Below are 27,479 nucleotides of genomic sequence, written 5' to 3'. Positions count from 1 at the left end.
TGACTGACTCACTAGGCAGAGCGGTTTCAGCCACAGGGTCCCTGAGGTGCCATTCCTGGCTGAGGACCGCTGGCTTTTCTGAGGATGTCCGGGGTTCCCTTATGGGCATGCCCTTCAATGGCACCCGTCTCATAAGAGGCAGATTCTTCGCTCGAGCCCTTTAAGGATTATCAGGCTTGGGCCAGAACCTTGGGCCTTGTAGCACCCCTCCGTCTCTCCCAATCTTGCTTTTGCTCCTTTCATGGTTACAAAAGGGACTTCCAGTGCGCCAGGTCTCACCCAGCCACTGTGCTGCGCATGCTGCCCAGCCTGTGCGTGTACGAGGGCACGAGACCCACCTGCCTTGTGGGTCAGGTGGCCAGTGGTCTAATCAGTCCGCTGTGCCCCTTCTCCAGAGCAGCAGCCTCTAAACCATCCTAGTCTGCCTCTCTACCACCATGGACACCCAGCTGTCAGCAGGATTTGCCATCACCTGCCCCACTGGCAGTCCATCACCATGGACAGGTGGATTTTGCATATTGTCATAATGGGCTACTCCCTTCCTCCGTGCCACCACCTCATGCCTGGATGACCGAGGATCATCTGTCCCTTCTCTGCGAGTAAGTTGCGGCTCTCTTGGCCAAGCAAGCCATAGAGAGGGTTCCGTGTCAGCAGTGCTTAATTTGTGCTGCTTGTTTCTGGTGCGGAGCACTGGCACTTATTTTTGAGGGCTGGTGCTTATTCTTCTGCCTCAAGCATTTGCTGCAAGCAAAAGACACCAATGGGAAAGACGGAGGAAGAGAAAAACGAAAAAGCGTCACAAATGTAGAAAGCAGAATGCAGCCATAGTGGGCTGAAGGGGCAGGGAGTGGCTTTAAATGGATTGAAGAGGCTCAAGATGGCTTCAGGATTACGCTGCCTTAGTATTCCGTGCTCACACGTTAAATGCAGCAGCCTCGAGTTTCAGAGGCGGGCTTTGGGCACCAGCACATTTTTATTTACAAATTAAGCACTTGGTGCCAGAAATAGGCTGTGGTTGTTATTCCTGCTACTTTCTGGTTCCCAAAAAGTACAAGGGTCTTCGCCCTGTTCAAGACCTACGAGCCCTCAACCTCTTCCTCAAGAAGGAGTAATTCAAAATGCTCACATTGGCTCAGGTCTTGTGTGGCTTGGCCCAGGAGACTGGATGGTAGAGGTGGACTTGCAGGATGCTTATTTCCATAGTCCCTTCCTGCCTGCCCACAGACATTACTTGCGGTTCACAGTAGGTCACAAGCATTTTCAATTCACCCTGCTCCCCCTTGGCCTTACCAGCACCCCTCGGGTGTTCACCAAGGTGATGGCAGTCATTGCAGCTCATCAGCGCATGTCAGAGATTTTCATATTCCCCATGTCGACGACTGGCTGTTGAAGTCCGGCTCACCCCAGGCTGTCATCTCCCACCTGCAGACTATGGCGATCCTCCTGCATTTGCTGGGGTTCACTACAAACATGACAGTCACACCTGACTCCCTCTCAGATGCTCCATTTCATTGAAGCTGCTCTGGACATAGTGCAGTTTTGGGCTTATCCTCCTGAGCGGTGAGTCCAGGATATTCAGGCTATGATACCTATGTTTCAGCCTCTATCATGGATTTCAGCGAGAATGACTCTGAGGTTGTTGGGACCCGTGGCCTCCTGCATCCTACTCGTGACAGATACCAGATGACATATGCAGGCTCTGCAGTGGGACCTGACATTCCAGTGGGCGCGGCATCAGGGAAATCTCTGTGACATGGTGCAGATCTCCGAGGGAGGACCAGAAGATCTGAGGTGGTAGTTAACGAGCTGCAATTAGGTCAGTGGCAGACCCCTTTCCCTTCCCCAACCAGATCTGACATTAGTGACCGATATCTCATTCCTGGGATGGGGAACACATCTGGAAGAGGTGGCGGTCAGAGGAATTTGGTCTCCGGTGGAAGTGGAACTCCAATCAACGTGCTGGAGCTCGAAATGATCCGACAGGCATTGAAAGCCTTTCTACCCTCTGTAAGGGAAGGCTATTGTAGGTGTTTACAGACATCACCACCGCCAAATAGGGCAGTGTGGGGTGGTGGATTCTTGTCAAGAGGCTTTATGGCTCTAGACATGGCTGGAACAGCCCATCGTGGTTCAACATCTAGAAGGCTCTCTGAATGCCAGAGCAGACAAACTAAGGTGGAAATGGTTCGCAGGTCACAAATGATGTCTCCACCTGGAGGTGGCACCAAGGTCTCTTTTAGCAGGAGTTCTTAAGGCGGCTCTCGCTCACAGATGCTTTTAATCTCGAGAGGAATTCAGGCCTCCTGTATGCCTTTATGCCCATACCACTCCTGCCCAGAGTTCTTAGGATGAACATGCACGGCTGGGCCCAAGTAATCCTTGTGGCTCCGGACTGGGCATGGAGAGTCTGGTATCGCAAGCTGCTTAGCATGTCCATAGATCTTCTGATCAGATTACCCCTTTGGGAAGATCTTTTGTTGCAGCAGCAGGGGAGAGTTCTTCACCCAAACCTCTCTACCCTTCACCTTCTTGTGTGGAGATGGAGCGTCAGCAGCTGACAGCTTTTGACCTCCCTACCAAAGTCTGTACCATCAACTTGGCAACCAGGCGTCCCTCCACCAAAACAGTATAGGCTTGTTTGAAGAAATTTGTGCCATGGTGCATAGACAGGTTTGTTGATCCCTTTTTTTGCCCCTCTTTCTGAGGTTGTACTGTTTGTTCTTTCCCTTGCCCAGCAGTGCTCTGCTTTGGATACTCGGAAGGGCTTTTTATCTTCCATTTCTGCTTTTTTTTGCTGTTGCCTGATCAACCCTCTTCATTTAAATCTCCTATTGTACATAGGTTCTTCAAAGATCTTACTTATCTTGTCTCTCCCCATTCCTTATGTCCCAGTGGGATCTTAATTTGTTTCTGACCTTTGTGATGTGCGCTCCTTTCGAACCTCTTAATAACTGTCCGCTCAGGCTTCACACCTTGAAAACAGCCTTCCATGTGGTGTTTACAGCTGCTCGCAGTGAGTGAGCTGCAGGCTTTATCATCTAAGCCGGCCTACCTCTTCATGTATCCTTTCTAAGTGGTGTTTCGAACTAGGGCCTCTTTTCTGCATGTAGACCATTCAGTCACTTTGCCTTCATCCTTCTAAGGAAAAGGAGAGACTCTACTGCCTAGGCCCAAAAAGAGCATAGGGGTTTAACCTTGATCGAACAAGAGTTCCGGGTTGACGACCAACTCTTTGTGTGGTATGTTGGTGCGGAGAAAGGTTGGGTGTCTTGGTCGTGCTCTGCATAAAGATCTGCTACGCACTGGCCAAAAAGCAACTCTGCTGAGGGCTTGTGAGCTTGTTCCTCCAGAACTAATGCTGCGAGCACTGCGTTAGCATGCAGAGTTCTGGTTCTGGACATCTGCCAGGCAGCAATGTGGGCATCTCTGCACACGTTTACCAAACACTATTGCATGGACAGTCCTGTTGGTAGGGATGGGCACTTTCCCTGTTTGATCCTGCAGGACTTTCTCGTTTGAAATCGGTTCACAGGCCCACCTCCGGGGATGGTACTGCTTTGTTATCTATTCACAGAATCTGCAGCTGGAAGTCTATCAGATGGACAAGTTACTTTCTTTCTGTAACTCCTAATCTGGTAGAGACTGTCTAGCTGCAGATTCCTTACTGACTCAACCATTCTCGGTCTGCAAACAGATTTCAAGGGGCAGGGACTTCCCTTTCAGGGCCCTAGATTTGACACACCAGTGGTCATTGTTCTACATGGCTCCGTGATTCTGGCGTGGAAAGTCGTGAAAAGAAACTTTAAATCAGCACACCTGGGTAGCTCCTGTATAGGTACTGCATCGTTCCTGGTGCGAACGACAGTTGCTGAGCCAATCTACACCATCTACCGACGCACAGGGGTTCTGCTCCTAAAAAATCTTCCAGATCCAGTCTGATGCCTGAGGAGAATTAACAGGTAAGGAGTATGCAGCTAGATACAGCCTCTACCAGATAAGGCGTTACCGAAGCTAGGTAACTTGTCTACTAATCTCAAGAAAGAAAGACTCCCCCCAGTTAGCATAATTTAACAGTAAATGTAATTCATGAGGATTAGAATTGGTGTGCATGCAACCCATTATGAACTTAAAGGATTCTCATTCTGCAATCCGACCAGTTCAGTAACTGAAAAGGAGAGGACTGCTTAACTAACAAATATCTGCCCACATTGAGTCTATCATGTAACCATTTGGGTATGGGCACAAAAAACCCTATTTAGGCCCTCTTCCTTCCCTTCTCCCTCCTTTTTTCCCCAGAGTGAGTGCAATTCATAAACGGCAGTGGCGGCCCGTCCTTTAGGGCGGAGGGGCCACGCCCCCCCACCTTTTAACCCTCATGAAGAGTGTCTGTCAGGCTGAACAAAGGCCAGCCTGACAGACACTCTTCATTTTCAACTCAGACAGCCAGGAGTGAGCCATGCGCGATTTGCAACGACTCCAGGCTGCCTGAGCTGAACTTTGCTGGGCTGAGGAGGTCACAGCTCATATGGGCGTGACCTCCTCGGCTCAGCAAAGGTGCCTCGAGGCCCTCCCCTGGGTGACGAGGAAAGCGTCACCCATTGACACTTGCCCTGGGCGCTTCAGGTTTAAGCCCTGAAGCGTCCAGGGTCAGTGTCAATCAGTGACAATTCGTCACAGAGTGGGGTGGGGTCAGCAGTCTCACTGACCCCATCCCACTCTGTGACGAGGCTGGGACTGCTGCCTCCCCTCCCAGCCAATGAGGGAAGGCAGCAGTCCCAACCCTCCTGGGACCTGGAGGCTGAAGGTAAGTGTGTGTGTGTGTGTGTGAGTGATGTTTTCAATTGAATGTTTGGTGCGCGCGTGCATGTTTGAATGGTATGAGTGTTGTTAATGGATGTGCGTGCGTGAGTGCGTATCTGTGTGTGAAAGAATGAGTGTGTTTGGTATATTAAAATGAATGTTTGGTGCATGCGTCTATGTTTGAATGTTATGAGTGTTAATGGATGTGCGTGCGTGTGTGAAAGAATGAGTGTGTGTGTTTTAAAATGAATGTTTGGTGCGTGCGTGCATGTTTGAATGGTATGAGTGTTGTTAATGGATGTGCGTGCGTGAGTGCGTATCTGTGTGTGAAAGAATGAGTGTGTCTGTGTGTGCTTCCCGTTCGCCCCCATCCCTCCTAAAGCTGCCAGCCGCCACTGATAAACGGTCAGTGAACCTAGCCTTTTTTATTTGTTTTTTTTCAATGGGTTGTGATTCTATTTTCAGCGCCACTTGAGCTACATATTTCAATTAGCTCACGTGTTCATGATTTTTAGGACCAAGCTGGGTATGTACTTTAACTTCCTTGTTTAAATGGAGATAAAAACACAGACTTTTGTAAAGTATTGATTATTCTGTTTTGTATTGTATGTACATTGTCCACAGTTAAATAAGTTAATGCCCTCAGGATGACGTTTTAAAAATGACTATCTCGTTTGAAGGAAGTCAAAACACGTCAGTGACATGTCTAGAGGAGTGTGAGATCAGTACAGGACATTACCCCAAACTTTAGAATGAAGGCTCAACACTTACATTAACTCTCTCTGGACCATTGGAATCCTCTCAGCCGCCTCAGGGGCCTCATTTGTTGAAAAGAAGCACTGTAACAATCTTTACATCAACTAATAAACAGAGTGAACTCATGTCAGCACCTTTTGGATTTTATGTGATTTATTAAGTGTGTGTCTTATTTCTGCATGTCAAATATGTATGGACATCTATGTAACCATTAAATGGAGGGCTTGCATCTAATTTATCTTCAAAGTAATATGAAGCAATGCAAGATACCATGCTGATTCTAATCCTTGTCTATTGCATTAATAGACTTTAAATCATGGCAATTAGGAGTCTATCGCTTCTTGCTTTTGGAACGTCTAATTTTTCTTCCTCTTTTCCTCTGTTTCAAAGAATACCGAATAATAATGTAGAAAAATAGATACTAAGCAGGCTATGTAATAGGGGCACAGACACTTAAACTTCTCTCTTAAAAGGATAATTTGATGTGTTGATTTCTTTAAAATATACACCTGAGATTCGTATCTGTGTTTCATGACCTCCCCATAACAATTTAGGAAAGACAACCACTATTTTGGACTGGGCTTATTCATCGGTTCTTTGTTCAGGTTATTCAGGTGTTTAATATCAAAGTTGCCTTCTTCATGAAAGAACGTTTTACTATCCTAATTAGTGCATGTACCTGCATGTGATCTTAACATTTTGATTGTGCATGACGTGCTGGAGTCCTTCCTGCTGGGATTTTACTTAACTAAGATTCTTTGGCACTGATTTTCTTATCACGCCTTTGTTCACAACCAGGAAAAAGTTCAGAAAGTCTTCTGCCTTGCGCCACAGCTCATTCCAGTGAAGGAAGTAGGAAAGGAGAGTAAAAAAGGGTAGGATGGTTATTACTGCTCTTTGCAGCTTTTATTTAGGAGGGAGTGTGAACACTCTTGTTGACTGCCTCCTTTGCAATTGGAGCACTTCTGGTCACACCCATTGAGGGATGCAGGGGACTCAGGCTGGCTAAAACAGTGTGCCTCTTTTAACACATTCATGCATACAGTCACAATAGGGGCCTGTGGAACCCTTGCCTCCCACTCCTGAGCACCATGCTGTAAAGCACTTCGCTCATGCATCTAAATACTGGTTCCCTAGATTCTGCCTGTACCTCTTCAACAGATTTCATTTCGTTGGTACTTGCCCAGATGACAAATCTTAAACTTAAATAACAAAAAATCACCCAGTCTGGACGATAACACAGACTCATTACAAATTTGAATCACATTGACCTGATTGACAACTAATGAAAATATAGACAGTTTTTGGCTGAGCCAAGTGACTTCATTAGGTGAAGCCTCAATACACCAAATGCAAAGTGCCTCAAAGTCGGGGATTGGCTCATGCTGTGGGCAATGTTACCCTTAGAAAGAAACATGCCTAGTGTGCTTTACAGTTACAGTAAAATTGAAAATTATGTTGGAAGTTTTTCACGTTAGTACGTAAAGAGAGAAAACAACGGGGTGGTCAGTTTATCACATCTGGATCTGCATAGCTTGAGAGCTCTGGCCACACTAACTTGTGAGAACCACTCTGCTCCAATTAAATTTCCATGTAATAACTTTCAGTTCTCCATTGTCAGAAAGATTCTTCAATTCTTATAAGACCAGTCATTCATACAGACTATCGATAGGCCTGTTATGGCATGCCTTGATTATTTCAATAATATCTACACTTATTAACAAAAACCTCGTGAACAGGTTTCAAGGAGTGCAAAATGATGGTCCACACTGAGCTTAAATTTGAAATGCTTAGTCACATAAATGTGCTTTCAAAGGCCAAATTGATTTCGAATGGAGCTGAAAATTAAATTTAAATTCCTGTGCATCACATAGAAGCCCACCCAAAAATGTCTTGGGGTACTTGAAGAAGCTGGCTCCACCTACATATCTGCTGGTGCATGCTGATTGGCCAAATGCACATGATCTTTCAAAAGAAATTGTGGCTTCAAAGGTGCAAGGGCAGGACCCTCATTCACACTGCCAAACCTGCTGCTCTGGAATGACTTCGGATTCAGGAAACCCTCAAAAGACTTCAGAACAGGAAACCCTTTAAAAGTAACTATTTAGGCAAGCCTTTAACTAGAATGAATGTGGTAATAAATGGCAAAGGTTATCCCAGAGAGGGAACCCTTTGCAGTTTGATCACATAAAGGACAATGTATTCCCTCCCTAGCACCTTTTCTTTTTCACTGCAAAACCTGGTGTGTTCTAAATCTACTCTGCCTTTCGTACCTAGCTTAAGCTAAATATTAAGAATCCCTGACATAATTGTTGTGCTTCGAACCAGTGATCTAAGGAAGCTGAAAGAACATTCAAACATCCATCCTTGCCTGACTCTGAGCTGAAGCTGAACGCTTGAGGAAGGAAAAGGGTCCATGAAAATAAGGCCAAAGCCCTGTCATGCAGCCTGGATTGATACTTTCACTGGATGCATCAGCAACTATTAGCATTCCAGTGCTACTTCTCCTTTCCTCCTCACAACTGCCTTTGCTTCAACTTTCAATTAATTTCCCTAAAAATATATACGATTGTAGGAAGCTGACTCTGTATGTACTATATCAAAGTGAGATATTTTGTGCACAGAGTCCAGGGGTTCCCCACAGGCTTGACGGAGGCAGTAATAGATAATACTAATGCTCTATTTCTGGTAGTGTGGTCGAGCAGTTAGGCTTATCAGAGGGTAGTGTTAAGCATTTGTTGTACACACACAGACAATAAGAGAAACACACACTCAATGACTTAACTCCAGACCAGTAGGTTTTTATATAGAAAAATATTCTTTTGTTACTTTATTACTAGAACCACAAGATTGAGTTCAGAAATAATTACTGTTGCAGGTAAGTACTCAGCACAGATATCAATGTAACTTTGTTTCACTTTAGCAAAGAAAACAGTTTTTAAGAAAACAGAGACTATATATTTTAAAAGTGGACACAGTGCATTTTCAGAACGTGCCTGGGGGAAGAAAATAAAGTACAGTTTTAGAGGCGAGTACAGGACTTACAGTTCCAGTCTCCAGCTTATAGGTAATCCACTGTTGGGGGTTCAAGTAAACCCCAAACACCCACCACTAGCAACAGGGGGCCGGCTGGATGCAGAGGTCAAAGTTGAGCAATTTTAACGTGTGCGCCTATGGAGACGGGGTACTCAGAATTCGGTCTACCAGTAGATAAGTACCCGTGGCTCTGAGGGCAGACCAGGGGAGGGATTAGAGGAGCACTGGAGGGGCCCCTAAGTAGGCACCAATCCCACACCCTCAGCGGTACTGGGGTGGCTGGATGCAGGGTGCAAACAGGGCGTTGGGTTTCCAATGAAATTCTATGAGGGGACCCCAGGGGTCTCTCAGGCACTGCAGGCGAGGTCTGAGGGGGTGTCTCTTGGGCACGCTACCGGTCAGACAGGGAAGAGGGCCGCCTGTTGATCATCGCTGCACCGGGTGTAGATTTCTCCTAGGCCTGGGGCCTGCGGGTGCAGTGGGTCCTATGGCGTTGGTTATCTTTGTCCAGGGCAGTCGCGGTCATGGGGGTCCTCGGGATTCCCTCTGCAGGCGTTGTCGGGGAGGAGTGGAGAGGTCAAGGCAGGGTGGGCACTTGCTCACCGTCACCTGAGTTCTTCTCTGGACAGTTGGGCCACATGGACTTGGGCCGTGGGCGTCTGGTGCAGAGTGGTTAGGACTCACGCTTCTGGAGTGAGGGGGGGAGTCCTTCAGAAGAAGTTTCTTCTTCTGTTCTTCTTTGGACAGGGCTGCTGTCCACAGTAGTTCTTCATCCTGTGTGATGCAGGCAGTCCTCTGGAGGTATTTTCAGAGGTTGCTGAACCTGCAGGACATGTCACTTTTCACCTGCAGGTTCTTTGAAGCAGGAGAAAGGCTGGTACGGCTGGGGCCAAGTCAGTTGTTGTCGCATTTCCTTCTTTGCTGGGGTTTCAGCTAAGCAGTCCTTCTTCTTGTGAGGTCGTCAGGAATATGACTAGCTTGATTTAGGGAGCCATTAAATACTAAATTTAGGGGCGTTTTTAGGGGTTAGAGGGTAGTAGCCAATGGCTACTGTTCCTGAGGGTGGCTACACCCTTCCTGTGCTCACTCCCTTTGGGGAGGGAGAGCACATTCCTGTCCATAATGGTCCCTGTCCTCCAAACCAAGATGGAGGACTCTGCAAGAAGGGGGTCACTTCAGCTCTGGACACCTTAGGGGTGGTTGTGGCTGAGGTGGTGATTCCTCTTTGTTTTTCCTAATCATCCCTCTGGACTAGCCTCCAAAAGTGGGGCTTTGTCCTGGGACTGGAGTGCCCTGGGGCATTGTAACACAAAGCCTGAGCCTTTGAGGCTCACCGCTAGGTGTTACAGTTCCTGCAGTGGGGAGGTGTGAAGCACCTCCACCCAGTGCTGACTTTGTTTCTGGTCTAAGAGAGCACAAAGGCTCTCACCCCATAGGGTCAGAAACTTGTCTCTCAGTGTCATGCACTGAAGGATTAGGTAAACTAAAGGGGCATCTCTAAGATGCCCTCTGTGTGCATTTTAAAAAAAATCCAACACTGGCATCATTGTGGGTTTATTATTCTGAGAGGTTTGATATCAAACTTCCCAGTATTCGGTGTAGCCATTATGGAACTGTGGAGTTCGTTTTGACAAACGCCCAGACCATATATTTAATATGGCCACACTGTACTTACAATGTCTAAGAATGGACTTAGACACTGTAGGGGCATATTGCTCATGCAGCTATGCCCTCACCTGTGGTATAGTGCACCCTACCTTAGGGCTTTAATGCCTGCTAGTGGGGTGACTTACCTATATCATAGGCAGTGTTTTGTGTGCATGGCATCCTGAGGGGGATGCCATGTCGACTTTGCCTTTTTCGTCCCACCAGCACACACTATCTGCAATGGCAGTGTGCATGTGTTAGGTGAGGGGTCCCTTAGGGTGCCTCAACACGTGCTGCAGCCCTTGGGGACCTTCCTTGGTCACAGGGCCCTGGGTACCACTGGTACCCTTTACAAGGGACTTATCTATGTGCCAGGGGTATGCCAATTGTGGAAACAATGGTACATTTTTAGTGAACGAACACTGGTGCTGGGGCCTGGTTAGCAGGGTCCCAGCACACTCTGTCAAGTCAGCATTAATATCAGGCACAAAGTGGGGCAGGGGAAAAACTGCAACAAGGGCCATTTCCCAAATTTCTAAGGCACTTTCCATGGCATATTAGCTCTCCTATAGCAACTGCACCTTACAGTTGATGATCAGGTACCAGAGTACATGCAGCTGAGAGTGCAGGGATCGTTGTATCTGCAATACAGCATACTAAAAAGACATTCTGTTTGTTTCACTAGAGGCACTGCTGATAATTGGAGCTAGGTCGATGTGAAGTTGTGCACTAGGTGGAGCTGTATGTAGATTTGTGAATATTTGCATCAATTTCTACAAACCAGTTGAAAGCAAAATGCAACACAAGAAAATCCAAGAAGTGGCTAGCGCATGGCAAAGTTTTATGATAAACATTTGATCTCAGGATTTCAAAAAAAGTGAAAAGGCATGTTTTTTTATTAATACAATTGATATTGCCTTTAGATGTACTTATTAAATAAATGGCAGATGTTGAACATGAATCAGGATTCCATATTTTCTTGTTTGTTTCTAACTTGACTCTAACTCAGAGAGCCTTACCATCTCAAATAGAGTGATCAGGCATTCTACAACAGAAAAGCCAACACTCATCCATGAGGGTTGCCCTGGTGGGCGAGGGTTTATCTACAATAAGCATGATATGCCTTTCTGTTGTGGAATGCCTGATCAGTCTAATTGAGAGGGTAAGGGCCTTTGAGTTAAAGTATAGTTGCATTTGATGCGGACAAGCCCCTCCCCTATATTCGTCCCCCCCCCTTTTATGTTGGCAGTGTTTCTAACTTCAAAGAGTTTAGAAATTCTTTAGATATTTGCAACTGTTTCCGTATTTGTGTTCTTTTGCTGGACTGCCAGAGAAGAAGCCATTTAAATGTTGAACTATTTGCCATTGGTATGTCTAGAACGTATATTAAGGCATTATCCTGGTAGGCTAGAATCTGCATTGTCAAGTGCATATCTTCAGCACTAAGTTCACTTTATCTTCTGAGGGCACGCCACTGATGAAAAAAACTATACTGTAAAGTCATTGTTTAATACTGGATCTTCGTCCTTGTGGAGTGTTGGAACTATCTACTTTCTGGTTGTGGTGGACAATCATTTTGTGTCCAAAATACATAATGTAATAATGAGATCCTTGTCCTCATTACAAATGTTGCATTATTGAACAGATCAATCAGTATCATGAAGGTTGCGCGAGCAAAGTTGCGAGAGATTGGGCCAGAAGATATGGACATGGAAGAATATAAGGTGAGCCTTCTATCTTTCTTCCCTTAGGAATTATTTATTAGTCGATAAAATGAACACTCTTTAATGTCAACTCAAGCAAAATTAAGACACTGTTATGGACACCATATTATTGGCAATTGTGTTATGCTGCTATTAGCTTGGTCATGTAGCACAAACTGGACAGAGTCATTTTGTGGCCAAATGTTCTTTTTGTATGTCTGCTTGATATGGATACAACAACTTTATACAGACAGTCTTGTTTCCTCTGATTTCTATTTGAGATATTTACGTTTTATTTGTAAGTTTATTTGTAAAGCCCACTATCTCCGTGGGGTGTATTCTGGTGATGCACATGTGTGTGTGTGCCTAGCCTGCCTAGGGCAGGGGGGGATTAGACAAAGAGGCTTCTCTTCAGCTTCTTGTAGAATTCAGAAAGAGAGAAGGAGGCTTTGATGTGTAATAGGAGAGAACAGATATCAAACAAAAAGGTATACCTAATTGACTGCATAAAGGTCGGGATTTTGCATAGCATGGCTCAAAATCTTTCCTATCTAGGATATATTGACTCATTGGACCATCAGTTTATTTCTAAATTCATATTTTTAAGGGAATGTAACTTTTTATTTGCATAGAAGACTGTACTCTAACTCTGCTATTGTATGCCCTGTTTGTATTGGCTGGTGGAGCACTAACTATAAGCATTAATTTTTTGAGTTGGAGCACATTAGGTCCAACCGTTTCATGTCTTGTGTTCAGTGCAGTATATACGGTTCCATCTAACAATAAGCTTTTTGTTTTAACATAAACTTCGATATTTAATATTGATTTAATATTGTAAACTCTGCAGCTAAGTTGACAATCCTATTATTCAACGTCAGACATTATCCACTGAAAAGTTATTAAAAAAGGAATGCTTTTACACATAAAAGCAGACGTATATAAAATACATTGGGAACTGTGGACTTGCAGATGAAAATGTCTGCTATTTAATGGTTATTGGTTATTAGTTATTGGTATTTGGATAATGTATGTAGATTATGTATTCGTTCCTGTCAAGGTTGATTTTGTTGTTCGTTTACTTAAATCAAGAGTTTTCTTTATTATAGTGCAGTTTAATTTCTTAGCAAGAGGACCAGTAGAACTATTTAAAATACATTTGACCAATTACCTGATTTACCAAATACAGTTCATCTCCTTTGTTCGTTTCTCTCCATTTAAGCAGAAGTGGCATGAAGACTACAGCCTATTTCGGAAAGTTTCGGTTTATCTTCTTACTGGCCTAGAACTCTACCAGAATGGAAAGTATGTGAACCCATTTTTCCTTAACAATTGTCGATTCCCTCTCATGAGACTCCAAATGCCCTACTCTCTTAAACTGTTGTAATCCCTTCTCTCTTTTTGTAATCTCTGCCAGTATTTCTTTTCAACCGTTTATTACATCTGTTCTAGATTGCTCCTATTTTTTTACACTTACAAGTTTATTGAACATGTCCATTTAAACACTGCATACACCTAAAACACAAACATTTTTAACTATCATTTAAAACACATCCTTGACACAATTTTGCAAGCGATTCTGTATTAAAAGCTACTACAAATATTGCGAGTTAAAATGACAAGGCAAAAGTGTCATTCATGTGACAAATTCCCAAACTGCATGCAAGTGGGTGAAGACGCAGTGCTATTTCGTGGAGCTTGCCAGACTTCCTCTGCCCACCATTAACCATCTACCCGCTTTGTACGATTTTTTGTGACATGTTCAGAGTTTTTCGGTGTCTCAGATATGTGTCTGAGTGCAACTCTTTTCCCCCGCTCATGTCATTTTGTTAAATAAAGTAAATTGCTTTCTCCTTTATAGGTGCCCCGGATAACGCACAGTTCTGAAAAATCGGAGTGTACTTTTTTAACTGATTAATATTAATGTTTCCACATACGTTTCATCAAACAGATGTGACCAGTCTTGGGGAACAGAGTCCACGTATTTATGATTTGGGGTTCACCAAAAAAGAACTGTAAAATTTTAAAATAATGTATTCGTCATTTAATGTTTTTTTTGTTTTTAAAAAAATATTTTTATTGATTTTATGTTTCAGATATGTAATACAAACTGTTCAATTATCAACGAAAGGATCACGAGAGCATTATCCAATATTAAAACCATTTAACAATCGCAAACCCCCCCCCCCCTATAAACACGACACAGAACACTTCCAGTCCTACAGTATCATTTCTTGCTGCACTTGCCATGAGTTTATCATTTGTTAGCTATCTTCTGAAGTGTTTGCTCCTGACCAGTGTGGACCCTATTTTGCTGGGTATAAATTTCCTGGCCGCCTGATGGAGGCTCCATTCGGATTGGTGAACGCAGATAGCTGCCCGGGTGGTGCTACGTTGTTGGTGATCTAGAGCACAAGTCCATTTCTAAGAGCCACAGCCATGTGTGCTACAGGGATTGGTAAAGTACCACCTAGACATTTTCCCTGTAAATGGAACATTTCAGTTACTGTTCAGCATCCAAAAAGGAGTAATCATACAATTTGAGTGTAACACCTTTCTTGAAAATTGTTGAGTTGAATCAACCCTGTCATAGCAAGTCACAACTTTCTGTGCAGTGTTTCCCAGTTGCAATTTCGTGACAAGGACTAATAAAAAGTACAAGTAATGATAATTTATTTCTATCACTAGATGGCCTTTCCCTGACTGCCATTTTGAAGTCATCATTTGCCATCCGAATACCATTACCTGATTTTATTTATATTTACAGTAAGAGCATTTTTGTCAAAATAAATGTCATTGGGGCCTGATGAGCATTGAAGTGCCATTGTTCTGTGCTTTAGAATAACTGCATCATCTGCACAGACAATTTAATTAACATAATCAGGCAAAACATTCCTTGTGGGTGGCAGATATTTATGGAAGTCCTCTAAATGCAATGAGATTAGCAGGAGTGTTAAAATGCACCCCATTTCAATCCATTGTCAATTTAAAGCTCCCTTAAAAATTAACCATTGGTCTCTGACTGTATTTAGGCAAGATGTTGGTTTGTAGTATCAGAAGCAATGGGTTAGGCCTGGCGCTGTGGCACAAACAATCTTAACCTTTGAAGAGAAGCACAAAAAATCTTAACCTTTCGAGAGAAGCAACAGGTCAGCTTTATATTTACACCACTTGGTATTTTTAGATACATGTAAATGATCAATAAACCTTCAGGGCATTTTTATATTTTCTTTGTATGTATTGTCAGCGTACAAAACCTTCTCCCAGTTTGATAAATACTTTCTCCTGCTCCCATTGAGATTTCTGATATTTGCTAAAAGGGTGGTTTGAAAAAGCCATGAGTCAGTTCAGTCCATTTTAGCACAAATGCAGGAGTGATGTCCTAAAACCACTCTGCTCTAGATAACACTTTCTCACAGCAATAATAGTAGCTATCTGGAGAGTGTTGGTATGCAGTGCATAGATATCAAGTGCTACCAGTATGTCTTAAGTGGGATCAAATGCTACTTCTTCAAGGAAATTAAGGATATCATCAGAACTGCCCCTTATGTAGGATTTCTGACTCTGTATTGATTCTAGTGAAAACATATGTAGTGACGAAAAGGCCATCCCTGCCCTTGAGCACTTGAGTAGAGCCCACTGCATGATCCCTTGGTCTCTCAACACATGCAAGACAGCATACATAACAACTTTGGCCCTTTCCAGCCATCACCAGGGGTTGACCCCAGCTATTAACACCCCAGTCCTTTAGATGGAGTAGGGGCCACATCTGACAGTATCAAAGCTCACAGTGACCCCAGCTGCCAGCAGAAGCCTCCAAGCTCATTTAGGTAGCACACAACCACCCAGTGGGAGATAGGGTCACTGATTTTCTCAGATATGTCGGGGGCTGTGCCTGGCCATTTATTCCCATTTGTCCTATCAATGCTTCCACCTTCATCGCTGCAGATTTCAGAGGACACTTTGGCAGTTTTTCTGCAGGATCTTAAGGGTCTCTTAAGGGAAAGGATCCATTGAGATCAAAACTGAGTGTTAAACCTTTTATTTTCTAGTGTTGAAAAGGGGCAGATACCTTTGCCCTAGTTTAGATCTTTGATCTCTTAATTCCTTCCTACGAATGGACAAATTAGAGATGCTTACACTAACCAAAGTTCTATCTGTCCTTGATCCAGGAGATTGGATGTTGGTGTTCAGCATGTAGGATGCTTATTTCTTAATTGTTGTCCTGCAGGCCCATAGGTGCTACTTGCCGTTTAAGGTGGGTTACAAGCATATTCTATTTCCTGTGCGCGCTTTTTCACTCACCAGTGCCCATTTGATGTTCATGTTGGTGATGGAGTTTGTCGCAGCGTACCTTCAGAAGTTGAGAGTACAAGTCTTCATCTACGTTGACTGGGTGTTGAATGCAGATTCTCCACAGTTAGTCGTGGGCTACATCCAGACGATGGCAAACCTCCTTATATTGCTGAGGATAAGTCCGTATGCCAAAGTCACACATGACTCCTTCGCAGAGACTTGCTTTCATTGGAGCCACCCTGGATACAAATCACTTTCCGGCCTTTCCCCCAGAACAACAAGCCCAGGACATTCAGGCTATGATCTTGATATTTAAGCCTCAGTCCTGCATCTCACTGAAAATGGCTCTGAGATTTCTTAGCCTACGGGCCTCCTGCATCCTGCTTGTCAACCATTCCAGGTTGCAGAGTCTCTGCAACATGGACTACTGCCTAAAGTGGAGCACAGGTCTCCCGGATGCCTTCCCACCACTGATCCGCCTGCCCGGAGTGCGGAAGATCAGGAGCGAATGGGCCCAAGACATGCTAGTGGCTCCTAATTGGGCCAGAAGAGTGTGGAACTTTTGGGCATGAGCATCTGTCCTCTGATCAGACTGCTACTTTCAGGGGAGGGGGTGATGATTTTCTGTTGCAGTAGCAGAAAAGGGTCTTACACCAGCATCAGCGCAATATACCTCTCCTTGTGTGGAATTTGAATGATCATCAAAGGTCATCTGTCAGCCCTTTCATCCTTTTTGCAGCTACTGGACCAATTGTCCTTGTTCAAATTACCTGTTGTGATGCGTTTTCTGAAAGGTTTGGTCCAGATGTTTCCTCCTAAACCTTAATGTGGTCCTTTCTTTGCTTATGTGTACACCTTTTGAGTCATTGCACAGCTGTGTCCTACAGCCCCTTATCCTGAAGACGATCTTTCTCATTGCGATCACGTCAGCTCGTCGCATGAGTAAGCTTCAAGCTCTGCCAGTCCAGCCACCCTAAACTTTCTTTCCTGACATGCTCATTCTGAGGAGTAGTTCAGTTTTTCTGTCGAAGGCTATGTCTTCCTTTCATGTTGGGGGTAGTCCATCACTGTTCCGATTGTCTTTCCCCACCTCGACCCTCAAAAGAGCATGAGAATATCCATTATTAAGACCCCAAAAACGCACTCACCTTTTATGTCAGTCTAACCATGGACCATCGGGTGGACTATTGGCTGTTTCTAGGGGTTCTCCAGGGCATAGAAAGATATATAGGTGCAGAAATAGACGTTGTCCCGTTGGATAATCTTTTGCATTAGGATAACGAAGAAGCAGCCCACAAGAAGTGGTTAGGGCCCATTCGACAAGGCCCAAAGCTGCTACCACTTCATTAGAACAAGGAATACCTGTCCTGGGTATCTGTCAGGGTGCAATGTGGGCATCGGTGCACACCTTCAGAAACCACTGCTACTTTGAAAGCCAAGTCAGACAAGAAGGTCATTTTGGTGTGAACCATTGCACAGACCCACTGCCTTGGGAGGTACTGCTTTGGTATCTGTTCTGAAGGTGAGGAACCTGTGACTAGAAGCTCTACACCTTTAATCTCTACTTCGAATTTTCCTTAATATTTTCTTAACTATATTTTTCCAGTGTGCAAGGGAAATAGTTTAATCCTTGTAGGGACTGTCTCAAACTAATGTCTGTGACAAAGTGTGTCTGGTGTAGGAACACGACTCATCTGTGTTGGTTTTACCTATATGAATCCAAAGTCCTTAAAGATTTCAGAGCTCTGGACTTAAAGACACTGCATGACTCCTCGCTGCACCTGGTCGAAATCAAGAGCAAGGTCCAATTCCTGCTATAGGTATTCGACATGGTCGAAGCCTTCAGGTAAGTTGAAGAAGAATCACAAGAAGTCTAAGCAGGAATCAGCCCCTTCTTACTATTCTTGATCTTCACAGAAGGCGCGAAGGAGTCCCGTGCCACATGTTCTTGCTTCCGATCTCCTGAGAAGCTAATACAGAGTCTGGTTCTGATGCACCCTGCGATTTCAAGTAAGTCAGTCACGTTGTAGCAAATCAAGGTGTTTAGTTGGTCATGCCAAGCGTTTTTGGCATGCTTCCGGCTCCCTATGGTGCACCTTTGGGCCTCACGGATCCGAGTGAGCCTCTAATTGGCCTACCATCGGAAAGTTTGCTTCTGTCTCTGGAATCTGCTTCAGGTTCTGCACCAGCTTTGTTCCAGTGCCACAATCTGTGCTGGTCCCTTCGAAGGCACCAGAGGAGATTCCACACCATATTGTGTTTTCTGATTCGGAGCCAAACTTGTCTCATTGTGCTGCCCCAGTTGGCAATCCTTCTGACTTCAACATACTGCCTTTACCACACAGTTATGCACAGACACCATATAAAATTTTTGTCTCAAATTTAGATCAAATCTCCATGTTTTGGTGATGACTGGGATAAATTTGTCTCAAAATATGAAGATGAAAACTGATATGAAGAGCTACAAGATTGCAGTGCTTAGGACACCTCCCCAGGCAATGGATTTGTTTCCCCTCCTGGTCCAGCCATGGAGAGGAGTGCATCATTTGTGGTAGTGATCAATCAAGATCTAGGAGTCCTTGACCTTCAACTCCTAACTAAGGAAATCTGAAAGTCATCTAGTTGCAGATTTCTTACCTTCGAATTTCCCCTAGGTGTCAGTCTGGATTTTGAGATTTTTCACGAGCAGTACCCCTGCATGCTGTTGGGTGGTATTGATTGGCTCCGCAACTGTCTTCGGTGTCTTCCACGCCGGGTATGACGTCACCATCCACGCAAGATATGAAGTCTCAAGGTCCTATGTAGGCACCCCTTTGGCACACCAACGTGTTCTTTTCTTTCCACGCCAGCCAGCACTGATCCAAAGAAGGAGCTATTTCCAGTCACTTTTTGACTGGTCTTTTCGACTTTTTGTCAAGCTTTTTGGGTAAATCTACTCCTGGTGCGTTGAGGGATGTCTTCACAGAAGACTGGGTTCAAGCCCTGCAGGACCTGTCATCGGGCAAGGTCCATGATAGATCCACACCTCATGTGCCTTGGTGTCTGGAGCGTGACCACAACCTGAAGTCGTGCTCCAAGTGCCAGGCCATGAATCTGAAGGCTTTCCTGTCAAAAGCACCTAGACCATCTGCAGAGTCCCCCAGGGATCCTCACTCAACCCCACCCTCTTCAATGTCTACATGGCACTACTCGCCAACATCGTTCGATCCCACAGCCTCAACATCGTCTCCTACGCGTGCGACACTCAGCTGATACTCTCGCTCACGAAGGACCCCGCAACTGCCAAGGCCAACCTCCACGTCGGACTTCACGCCATCGCCAACTGGATGTAGCCAAGCCGCCTCAAACTGAACTCGGAGAAGATCGATATCATCATCTTCGGCTCCAACAAAGCAGCATGGGACAACTCCTGGTGGCCTGTCACTCTGGGAGCCGCCTCAACGCCCCCCATGCACGCAACCTCGGCTTCCTATTGGACTCATCGCTCACTATGACCCAGCAAGTCAGCGCCATCTCATCCTCATGCTTTAACACCCTTCGTATGCTTTGCAAGACCTTTAGATGGATCCCCATTGACACCAGAAGAACGGTCACCCACGCCCTCATCAGCAGCAGACTGGACTACGGTAACGCACTCTACGTGGGAACAACGGCCAAGCTCCTGAGAAAACTCCAGCGTATCCAGAATGCCTCAGCACGACTCATCCTCAACCTCCCTCGCACTAACACATCTCAGCCCACCTCAGAGACCTCCACTGGCTCCCCCTCAACAAAAGGATCATCTTTAAACTCCTGATCCACGCTCACAAGGCTCTCCACGACGCTGGACCTGCCTACCTCAACGAGCGTCTCAACTTCTACATCCCAACAAGCCAGCTCCCCTCCGCCAACCTCGACCTCGCCACCGTCCCCCGCGTCCACCGAACTGCAACCGGCAGCAGATCCTTCTCCCACCTTGCCGCCAAAACCTGGAACTCACTCCCCGTCAACCTACGTCTGACCCAGGACCTCCTGACCTTCTGGAAGCACCTCAAGACCTGGCTCTTCGAGCAGTAGCACTCCCTACACCCCCACCTAGCGCCTTGAGACCCTACCGGGTGAGTAGCACGCTTAACAAATTACTGATTGATTGATTGAGTCCCTCTTGCTGGTGACCCAGCACCCAGCTCCGCATTAAGTCCCGGTCTCTATCGAGAGGAAGGTCTCGGGATCAGTTGTGGAGTTCCCCCTCTTCGTCATCCCACTCCAAGTCCTCGGAATAAGGCTAGGCATAAGAAGAAGTCGAAATGTTATTTGACATTACCCTGTCCATTGGCCGACGAGGGAGCGTCATCGATTTAGGCCTCCCTCTGAGGAGCCTGCGTCTGGTTCGACTCTGCACCTCCTGAGTTAGCAGGAGCAACATCTGCCCAGCTTAAGGAGTTCGATGAACCATGCGCCTCATTTTTGGGCAGCCCAACACCGCTGGTGTGCCTTCAGGCTCCCAGCGTAAGGAACCCTTTTTGGTTCAGTACGGGCATCTTCAGCCTCAGCTCTGACGGGCACTCATGGATCCATTCCTAGATCCAGACTCGAGTTAGCCATACCACCTCGAACTTCACCGGCCAACTTCACCGGCCTGACGTCGATGCTCCCGCACTGGCCGTGCCCCAGGGTGGTGCTGGCCTCACTTTCACTGCCGGCTCTGACACGGAGCCGGATGGACTCTAGCTCCAACAGGATCCATGCCTCCTTTGTCAGAGCCTGAGCCCACTTCTTTTGAGCTAGGTTAGGGTGAGGAATGGGAGGGGTCACAGGACCCTTTGGAATACCACCTCCGAGATCTGATGGACTGACGTATGGACTTGGGTGAAGCCAGTGCACTGAATACCTTACCGGATACAGGCATGCTCTCTCCCCCTTCTGTGGTTACGGAGGAGGGAGCCTTCTATTCTATGGTGGCGCAAAGAGCGTCTGATGTGCTGGACCTTGAGTTGACTTCTGTGGCAGTCAAGACTAACCTCCTGACATAGGTCCTTCAACCTTGAGCTTCATCCTCCGAGCCCCTGCTCACTTCAATAAAGCTCTTACAGATTTGTCCTACTGGGTACCTGGTGCAAACCCAGTACAGGGGCTCCTTTGAACAGGACAGTTGCCCACCGCCATAGTCCTGCTCCTGGAGACCCAAGTTTCCTTATGCAACACTCCACCCCCAAGAGCTAGGTCATCCAAACCCTTCGCCTCCTCAGCTGCTGCCGCCCTACCTTCCTAGTCTATATTCTTACCCAACACAGACCATTTGAAGACAGGATCCTCCATCACATAAGACAGGTGGATTTTGCTGTTAGTCCAAAAGCAAGCAAACACAAATGATGGATGGCATGCTGAACCAATCAAACATTCTCCCCCAGTTTTTTTTGCATTTGCATTTGTTGCCCCAAGTGGGAAGGGTATGCCCAGACGTGGGTTCCGTGCTTGCTATGCCACCAGATTCAAGCTAGCCTGGCTGACGAAGGGTGATCCACTGAAACCGGTCCCAGGATGCTTGTTTCTGGTCCAGGAAAGACCTGGCCTGACCATTCGGGCTGGACTGTTCCCATGGGTCAAGGTCAAGACTGATTTGCATATGGCCAGGTCCAAACTGGAATGGCATGGCAAGCAAAAAAAGTGACGGATTAAACCCATATCTGTGACTGGGGGTGAATGCTTGATTTGCTCTGCATTCGTCCATCATCTGTTGTTTTTGCACAGGTACTCCAAAGGGGCTACCCCCTCCCCTTCAAAACTACCCCTTCATCCATGTCACCATCCTACAATCGTATGGCACTTCTCCAAGAGGAAGTGACGACTCTGTTGGTCGAGGGAGCCATAGAGAGGGTTTCTGTGCCAGGAGTAGGTCCTGGTTGCTATTTCTGCTACTTATTGGTACCCAGAGAGGACAAGGGCCTACATCCTGTCCTAGACATTCGGTGTAGGAAGCTGGCTCTGTATATACTATATCAAAGTGAGATATAGTGTGCACAGAGTCCAGGGGATCCCCAGAGGCTTAACAGAGGCTAAAGTAGATAACACTAATGCTTTCTTTTGTGGTAATGTGGTCGAGCAGCTAGGCTTATCAGAGGGTAGTGCAAAGCAGTTGTACACACACAGACAATATAAGAAGCACACACTCAGTGACTTCGCTCCAGACCAATGGTTTTTATATAGCAAAAATATATTTCCTTAATTTATTTTTAGAACCACAAGATTCAAGTTGCAGGTAAGTACCTTAAAGGTTTCGTATTTCACACAGGTATCAACAGTACTTTGTTTGCAATAGGTAACTAATACAGTTTTTGAATTATTGGCAATAATCTGTTTTAAAAATGAACACAGTACAATTTTCAGAAACAGTTCCTAGGGGGACGAAATGTTAGATTATCTTACAGGTAAATTCAACACTTACAGTTTCAGTTTCCGGATTTTAGGAAGTCCACCGGTTGGGGTTCAAGTTAACCCCAAACACCCACCACCAGCATCATGGGGCTGGCCAGGTGCAGAGGTCAAAGTTGAGCAATTTTAACGTGGGCTCCTCTGGAGACAGGGGGTACTCTGAATCAGGCCTGTCTGCAGGTAGGTACCGGCGGCTCAGAGGGCAGCTGAGAGGGGGGTTTAGAACAGCAATGAAGGGGCCACAAGTAGGCACCAAACACACACCCTCAGCAGCACAGGGGTGTCCAGATGCAGGGTGCAAACAGGATGTCGGGTTTTCAATGCTGGTTTATGAGGAGACACCGGGGGTCACTCAGTGGCTGCAGGCGATGTCCATGGGGGTGTCTCGGGCACACCACCGGTTGGACAGGAAGGAGGGCCACCTGCTGAACGTAGAGGCACCGGACTTCAGGTTCTCCAAGGCCTGGGGGCTGCAGGTACAGTGTGTCTTTAGGCATCGGATATCTTCATCTGTTGCTTCGCGGTCAGGGGGGTCCTCGGGTTTCCCTCTGCAGGCGTCGTCGTGGAGGGGTGGAGAGGTCAACCCAGGGTGGGCACTTCCTCGCAACCGCCTGGGGCGCCTCTCTTGCTGGGTGGAACACCTGGACACCATCTGTGGGCGTTGGGTGCACAGGGGTCAAGACTCACACATCCGGAGTGAAGTGTGCCTAAGAGGTTCTCTTTGACAGAGCTGCTGTCCTCTGGAGTTCTTGGTCCTTTTGGGTGCAGGGCAGTCTTCTGGAGTTTGGCAGAGGTTGCTGGTCCCGCTGGACGTGTCGCTGGCCCTTTGCAGGTTCTTTGAAGCAGGAGACAGGCTGGTAGGGCTGGGGCCAAAGCAGTTGTTGTCTTCCTTCATCTCTGCTGGGAGTTTCAGCTTAGCAGTCCTTCTTGTTAGGTCGCCAGGAATATGGTGTGTGGGGTTCAGGGAGGCTCTTAAATCCTGGATTTAGGGGCGTTTTTGGGGATCAGAGGACAGTAGCCAATGGCTACTGTCCCTGAGGGTGGCTACACCCTTCTTGTGTCCACTCCCTTTGGGAAGGGGGCCCAAACCTAATCCTATTGGTCCCTGTCCTCCAAATCAAGATGGAGGATTCTGCGGGAGGGGGTCACCTCAGCTCTGGCCACCTTAGGGGTGGTCCTGGCTGGGGTTGTCACTCCTCCCTGTTTTCCCTAATTTTCCCACCAGACTTGCTGCCAAAAGTGGGGCTTTATCCGGGGACAGGCATCTCCGCTAGCTGGAGTGCCCTGCGGCACTGTAATCCGAGGCTTGAACCTTTGAGGCTAACCACCAGGTGTTACAGTTCCTGTAGGGGGAGGTGTGAGGCACCTCCACGCAGTACAGGCTTTGTTTCTGACCACAGAGTGCAAAAAGGCACTTGCCCATGTCATCAGAAACTTGTCTGAAAGTGGCAGGCTGGCACTGAGCGGTCAGTCCTGCACTATCAGTTTGGCTAACATACAGGGGGCATCTGTAAGATGCTCTCTGTGTGCATTTTTCAATAAATCTCACACTGGCATCAGTGTGGGTTTATTGTGCTGAGAAGTTTGATACCAAACTTCCCAGTATTCAGTGAAGCCATTATGGAGCTGTGGAGTTTGTAATGACAAACTCCCAGACCATATACTCAGTATGGCTACACTGCATTTACAATGTCTAAGAATGGACTTAGACACTGTAGGGGCATATTGCTCATGCAGCTATGCCCTCACATGTGGTATAGTGCACCCTGCCTCAGGACTGTAAGGCCTGCTAGAGGGGTGACTTAATGCCACAGGCAGTGATTTGAGGGCATGGCACCCTAAGAGGAGTGCCATGTCAACTTTGTCTTTTTCTCCTCACCAGCACACACACATGCTGCAGTGTATGTGCTTGGTGTGGGGTCCCCTAGGGTGACATAATACATGCTACAGCCCTTAAAGACCTTCCCTGGCCACAGGGCCACTGGTACCATAGGTACCTTTTACAAGGGACTTATGATGTGCCAGGGTTGTGCCAATTGTGGAAACAATGGTACAGTTCTAGGGAAATAACACTGGGGTAGGGGCCTGGTTAGCAGAGTCCCAGCCCACTTTCAATCAAAATTGCCAACAATACTAGGCAAAAGGTATGTGTGGGGGGGGGGCTATCCATGTCAACAGTGGTACTTTCCTACATTCGGTCTCTCAACCTCTTCCTCAAGAAGAAGTTCAAAATGTTCACTCTGGCTTAGGTTCTTTCTACTCTGGACCTGGGAGACTGGATGGAAGTGTTGGACTCGCGGGGCACTTATTTCTGTATTCCTGTTCTGCTTCCCACCGATTGTACTTGTGGTTCACAGTAGGCCAGAACCACTTTCAGTTCACTGCTCCCCCTCCCTCCCCCCACACACACAAACACACACACTCCCCCTTGGCCTTAGCAGCACCCCTTAGTGCGCCCCAACATGATGGCGGTGGTCGCAGCTCATCTGCACAGATCATGGGTTTCAGTCTTCCCTTATCTCGATGACTGGATGTTGAAGGCCGGCTTACCTCAAGCTGTCATCTCTCACCTCCAGACTACGGCAGACCTCCTGCATTCGTTGAGGTTCACTATAAACATGCCAAAGTCACACCTGACTCCCTCTCAGGTGCTCCCTTTTATTGGAGCTGTTCTGTATATGGTGCAGTTTCGGGCTAATCCTCCCGAGTGGAGAGTCCAGGATATTCAGGCTATGACACCGACATTTCAGCCTCTATTCTGGATTACAGTGAGAATGACTGATGCTGCTGTGCCTCATGGCCTCCTGTTGTTGACACATGCTCGATGGCTTATGCAAGGTCTGCAGTGGGACCTGAAGTTCCAGTGGGTGCAGCATTAGGGGAATCTCACCACCATGGTCCAGATCTCAGAGGGAACTGCACAAGATTTGCAGCGGTGGTTAGCAAATCTTGTTTGGGGCAGAGGCAGATCCTCTCTCTTCCCCAACCAGATCTGACAGTAATGACAGATACTTCACTTCTGGGATGGGGCATTCGTCTGGCAGAGGTGAAGATCAGAGGTATGTGGTCTCTGGAGGAGTCTGGACTCCACATTAACCTGGCGTCTCCAATCCGAGGTGGTGCAAGGTCTCTTTCAGCAGTGGGGAGAGCTTTGGTTAGAACTGTTCGCCTCTGCAGAGAATGCGCAATATCAGCGGTATTTCATGTTGGAGCTCTAGGGTGAGCGAGTACAAGCATTGTCATTTAAGCCGCCCTACTTTTCTATCTATCCTGGCAAAGTCATCCTTTGCACTATGGCTTCCATTTCGCCTAAAGTGGTTACACCCTTCCATACACACTAATCCATCATCTTGCCTACTTTTTACCCACACCACATCTTTCTAAAGAAGAGAAGAGGCTCCATAGCCTGGAACTAAAAAGAGCATTGGCATTCTACCTTGATCGTATCAAAGAGTTCCGGGAGGCTGATCAACTCTTTGTTGGTTAGGTGCGTGCTGAAAAAAAAAAAAAAAAGGCCGGCAGTGCAGAAGAGAACCATCTCCAGATAGGTCACACTCTGCATTAAAATGTGCTACACACTGGCTAAGAAGCAACTCCGTGAGGGTTTGCTTGCTCATTTTACCAGAGCTAAAGCTGTGACTACTGCGTAAGTATGCAGAGTTTGTCCTTGACATCTGTTAGGCGTCGGCAAGCCAGGGTGGCGCCTATATAGGACCCGTGACGTCATATCCCGCGTGGATGATGACGGACGCGGAACCGAACGATGCCACCTGTCTTATCCAGGTGACTGGTTGACACCTGTTCGGTAAAAGTCAATAAGGACGCTCAATGAAGGACCACACGCCAATTATGAATACAATTTAGCTTTACTAGAATTTCAGGTGAATATATGTATTTAGCACATCAACAATAGTAGAATAAGAATAGCAATGAAAAGCATCTATTTATATATGAGTATACTACAAAGAGCATCTATGCATATATATAAGCAAAGAGTTCATTGACAGATATAAGCTTTGATTAACTGTATACCAAAATGCATCACACTACGATGTTCAGGAAGCAAAATATAAACGAGTTGAATACTTTAGATAGGCTTTGATTTACTACACACCAAAATGCATGTTTCAATTACTGCAGCAAGCTCACACTACGATGTTCAGAAAGCAAAATATAAACGAGCTGAATACTTCAGATTATAAACACAGTGCAAGCATAATAATCAATCATAAAAATAGAACAGAGAACAAAGGCCTTTCATCCTTGTGTGGAACTTAACTTAGTCCATGAAATGCTGGAAAGCCCTCTACCGCCTGCTTGGACCTCTCTCTCCCTCAAGCGTCACGGTCTCTGAACAGCAAAACAGGGAGGCAGCGCTGGGCCATGGCAGCTTTCACAACCCCATCTGTGAGCTTCAAATCCCTCACCCGCACTTCAGTGCTTAAATAACTCGAAGCTTGGATTCTATCTCTTTCTGGCATTTTCTAGCTATTTTATCAGTACTTGTCTCTTGGCTGCTCTGCCCTTCCCCAGCCTTTGTTTTCATTCCATCTTCTCCCTGTACTCTCGTTCTCAAGGTTGAGACAGAGTTTCCTGCACAAAGAAGCTTGAAAATAATATCATGAACTTTTCCACGTTGTTCGGGGGTTTCGCTCATCTACACTGCTCAAGCTAATTAACCCTTCGCGTCACAATGTCTTCCGCACCTTTCCCTATACTGATCACCACTTAACAGCTCAAGAAAAATCTCCGGACCCAGACTGATGCCTGGAAGTAATTCTAAGGTATGGAATCTTCAACTAGATATTGTCTCTACCAGATAAGGTTGCCAAT

The 27,479-nt window shown here is 46.3% G+C and overlaps 1 protein-coding gene across 5 annotated transcripts in view; it reads left to right on the top strand.

The window, feature by feature from the left end:
- USP28 (ubiquitin specific peptidase 28) overlaps positions 1-27,479 on the top strand; it is a 427,404-nt gene that overhangs the window by 344,138 nt on the left and 55,787 nt on the right. For all 5 annotated transcript variants that reach the window (XR_011201488.1, XM_069224386.1, XM_069224385.1 and 2 more), the window contains 2 exons: positions 11,885-11,963; positions 13,165-13,244. Coding sequence is in view for 4 of the 5 variants with exons in the window: in XM_069224386.1 (XP_069080487.1) it covers positions 11,885-11,963; positions 13,165-13,244 (159 nt within the window). In the remaining variant the exon portion in view is untranslated. The remainder of the gene's footprint in view (positions 1-11,884; positions 11,964-13,164; positions 13,245-27,479) is intronic.

Source organism: Pleurodeles waltl, chromosome 3_1 (assembly GCF_031143425.1).
Source record: "Pleurodeles waltl isolate 20211129_DDA chromosome 3_1, aPleWal1.hap1.20221129, whole genome shotgun sequence".
Classification (NCBI taxonomy): Eukaryota; Metazoa; Chordata; class Amphibia; order Caudata; family Salamandridae; genus Pleurodeles; species Pleurodeles waltl.
The sequence above is the reverse complement of the archived record's forward strand: the minus strand, read 5'-3'. Positions and strand labels throughout refer to the sequence as shown.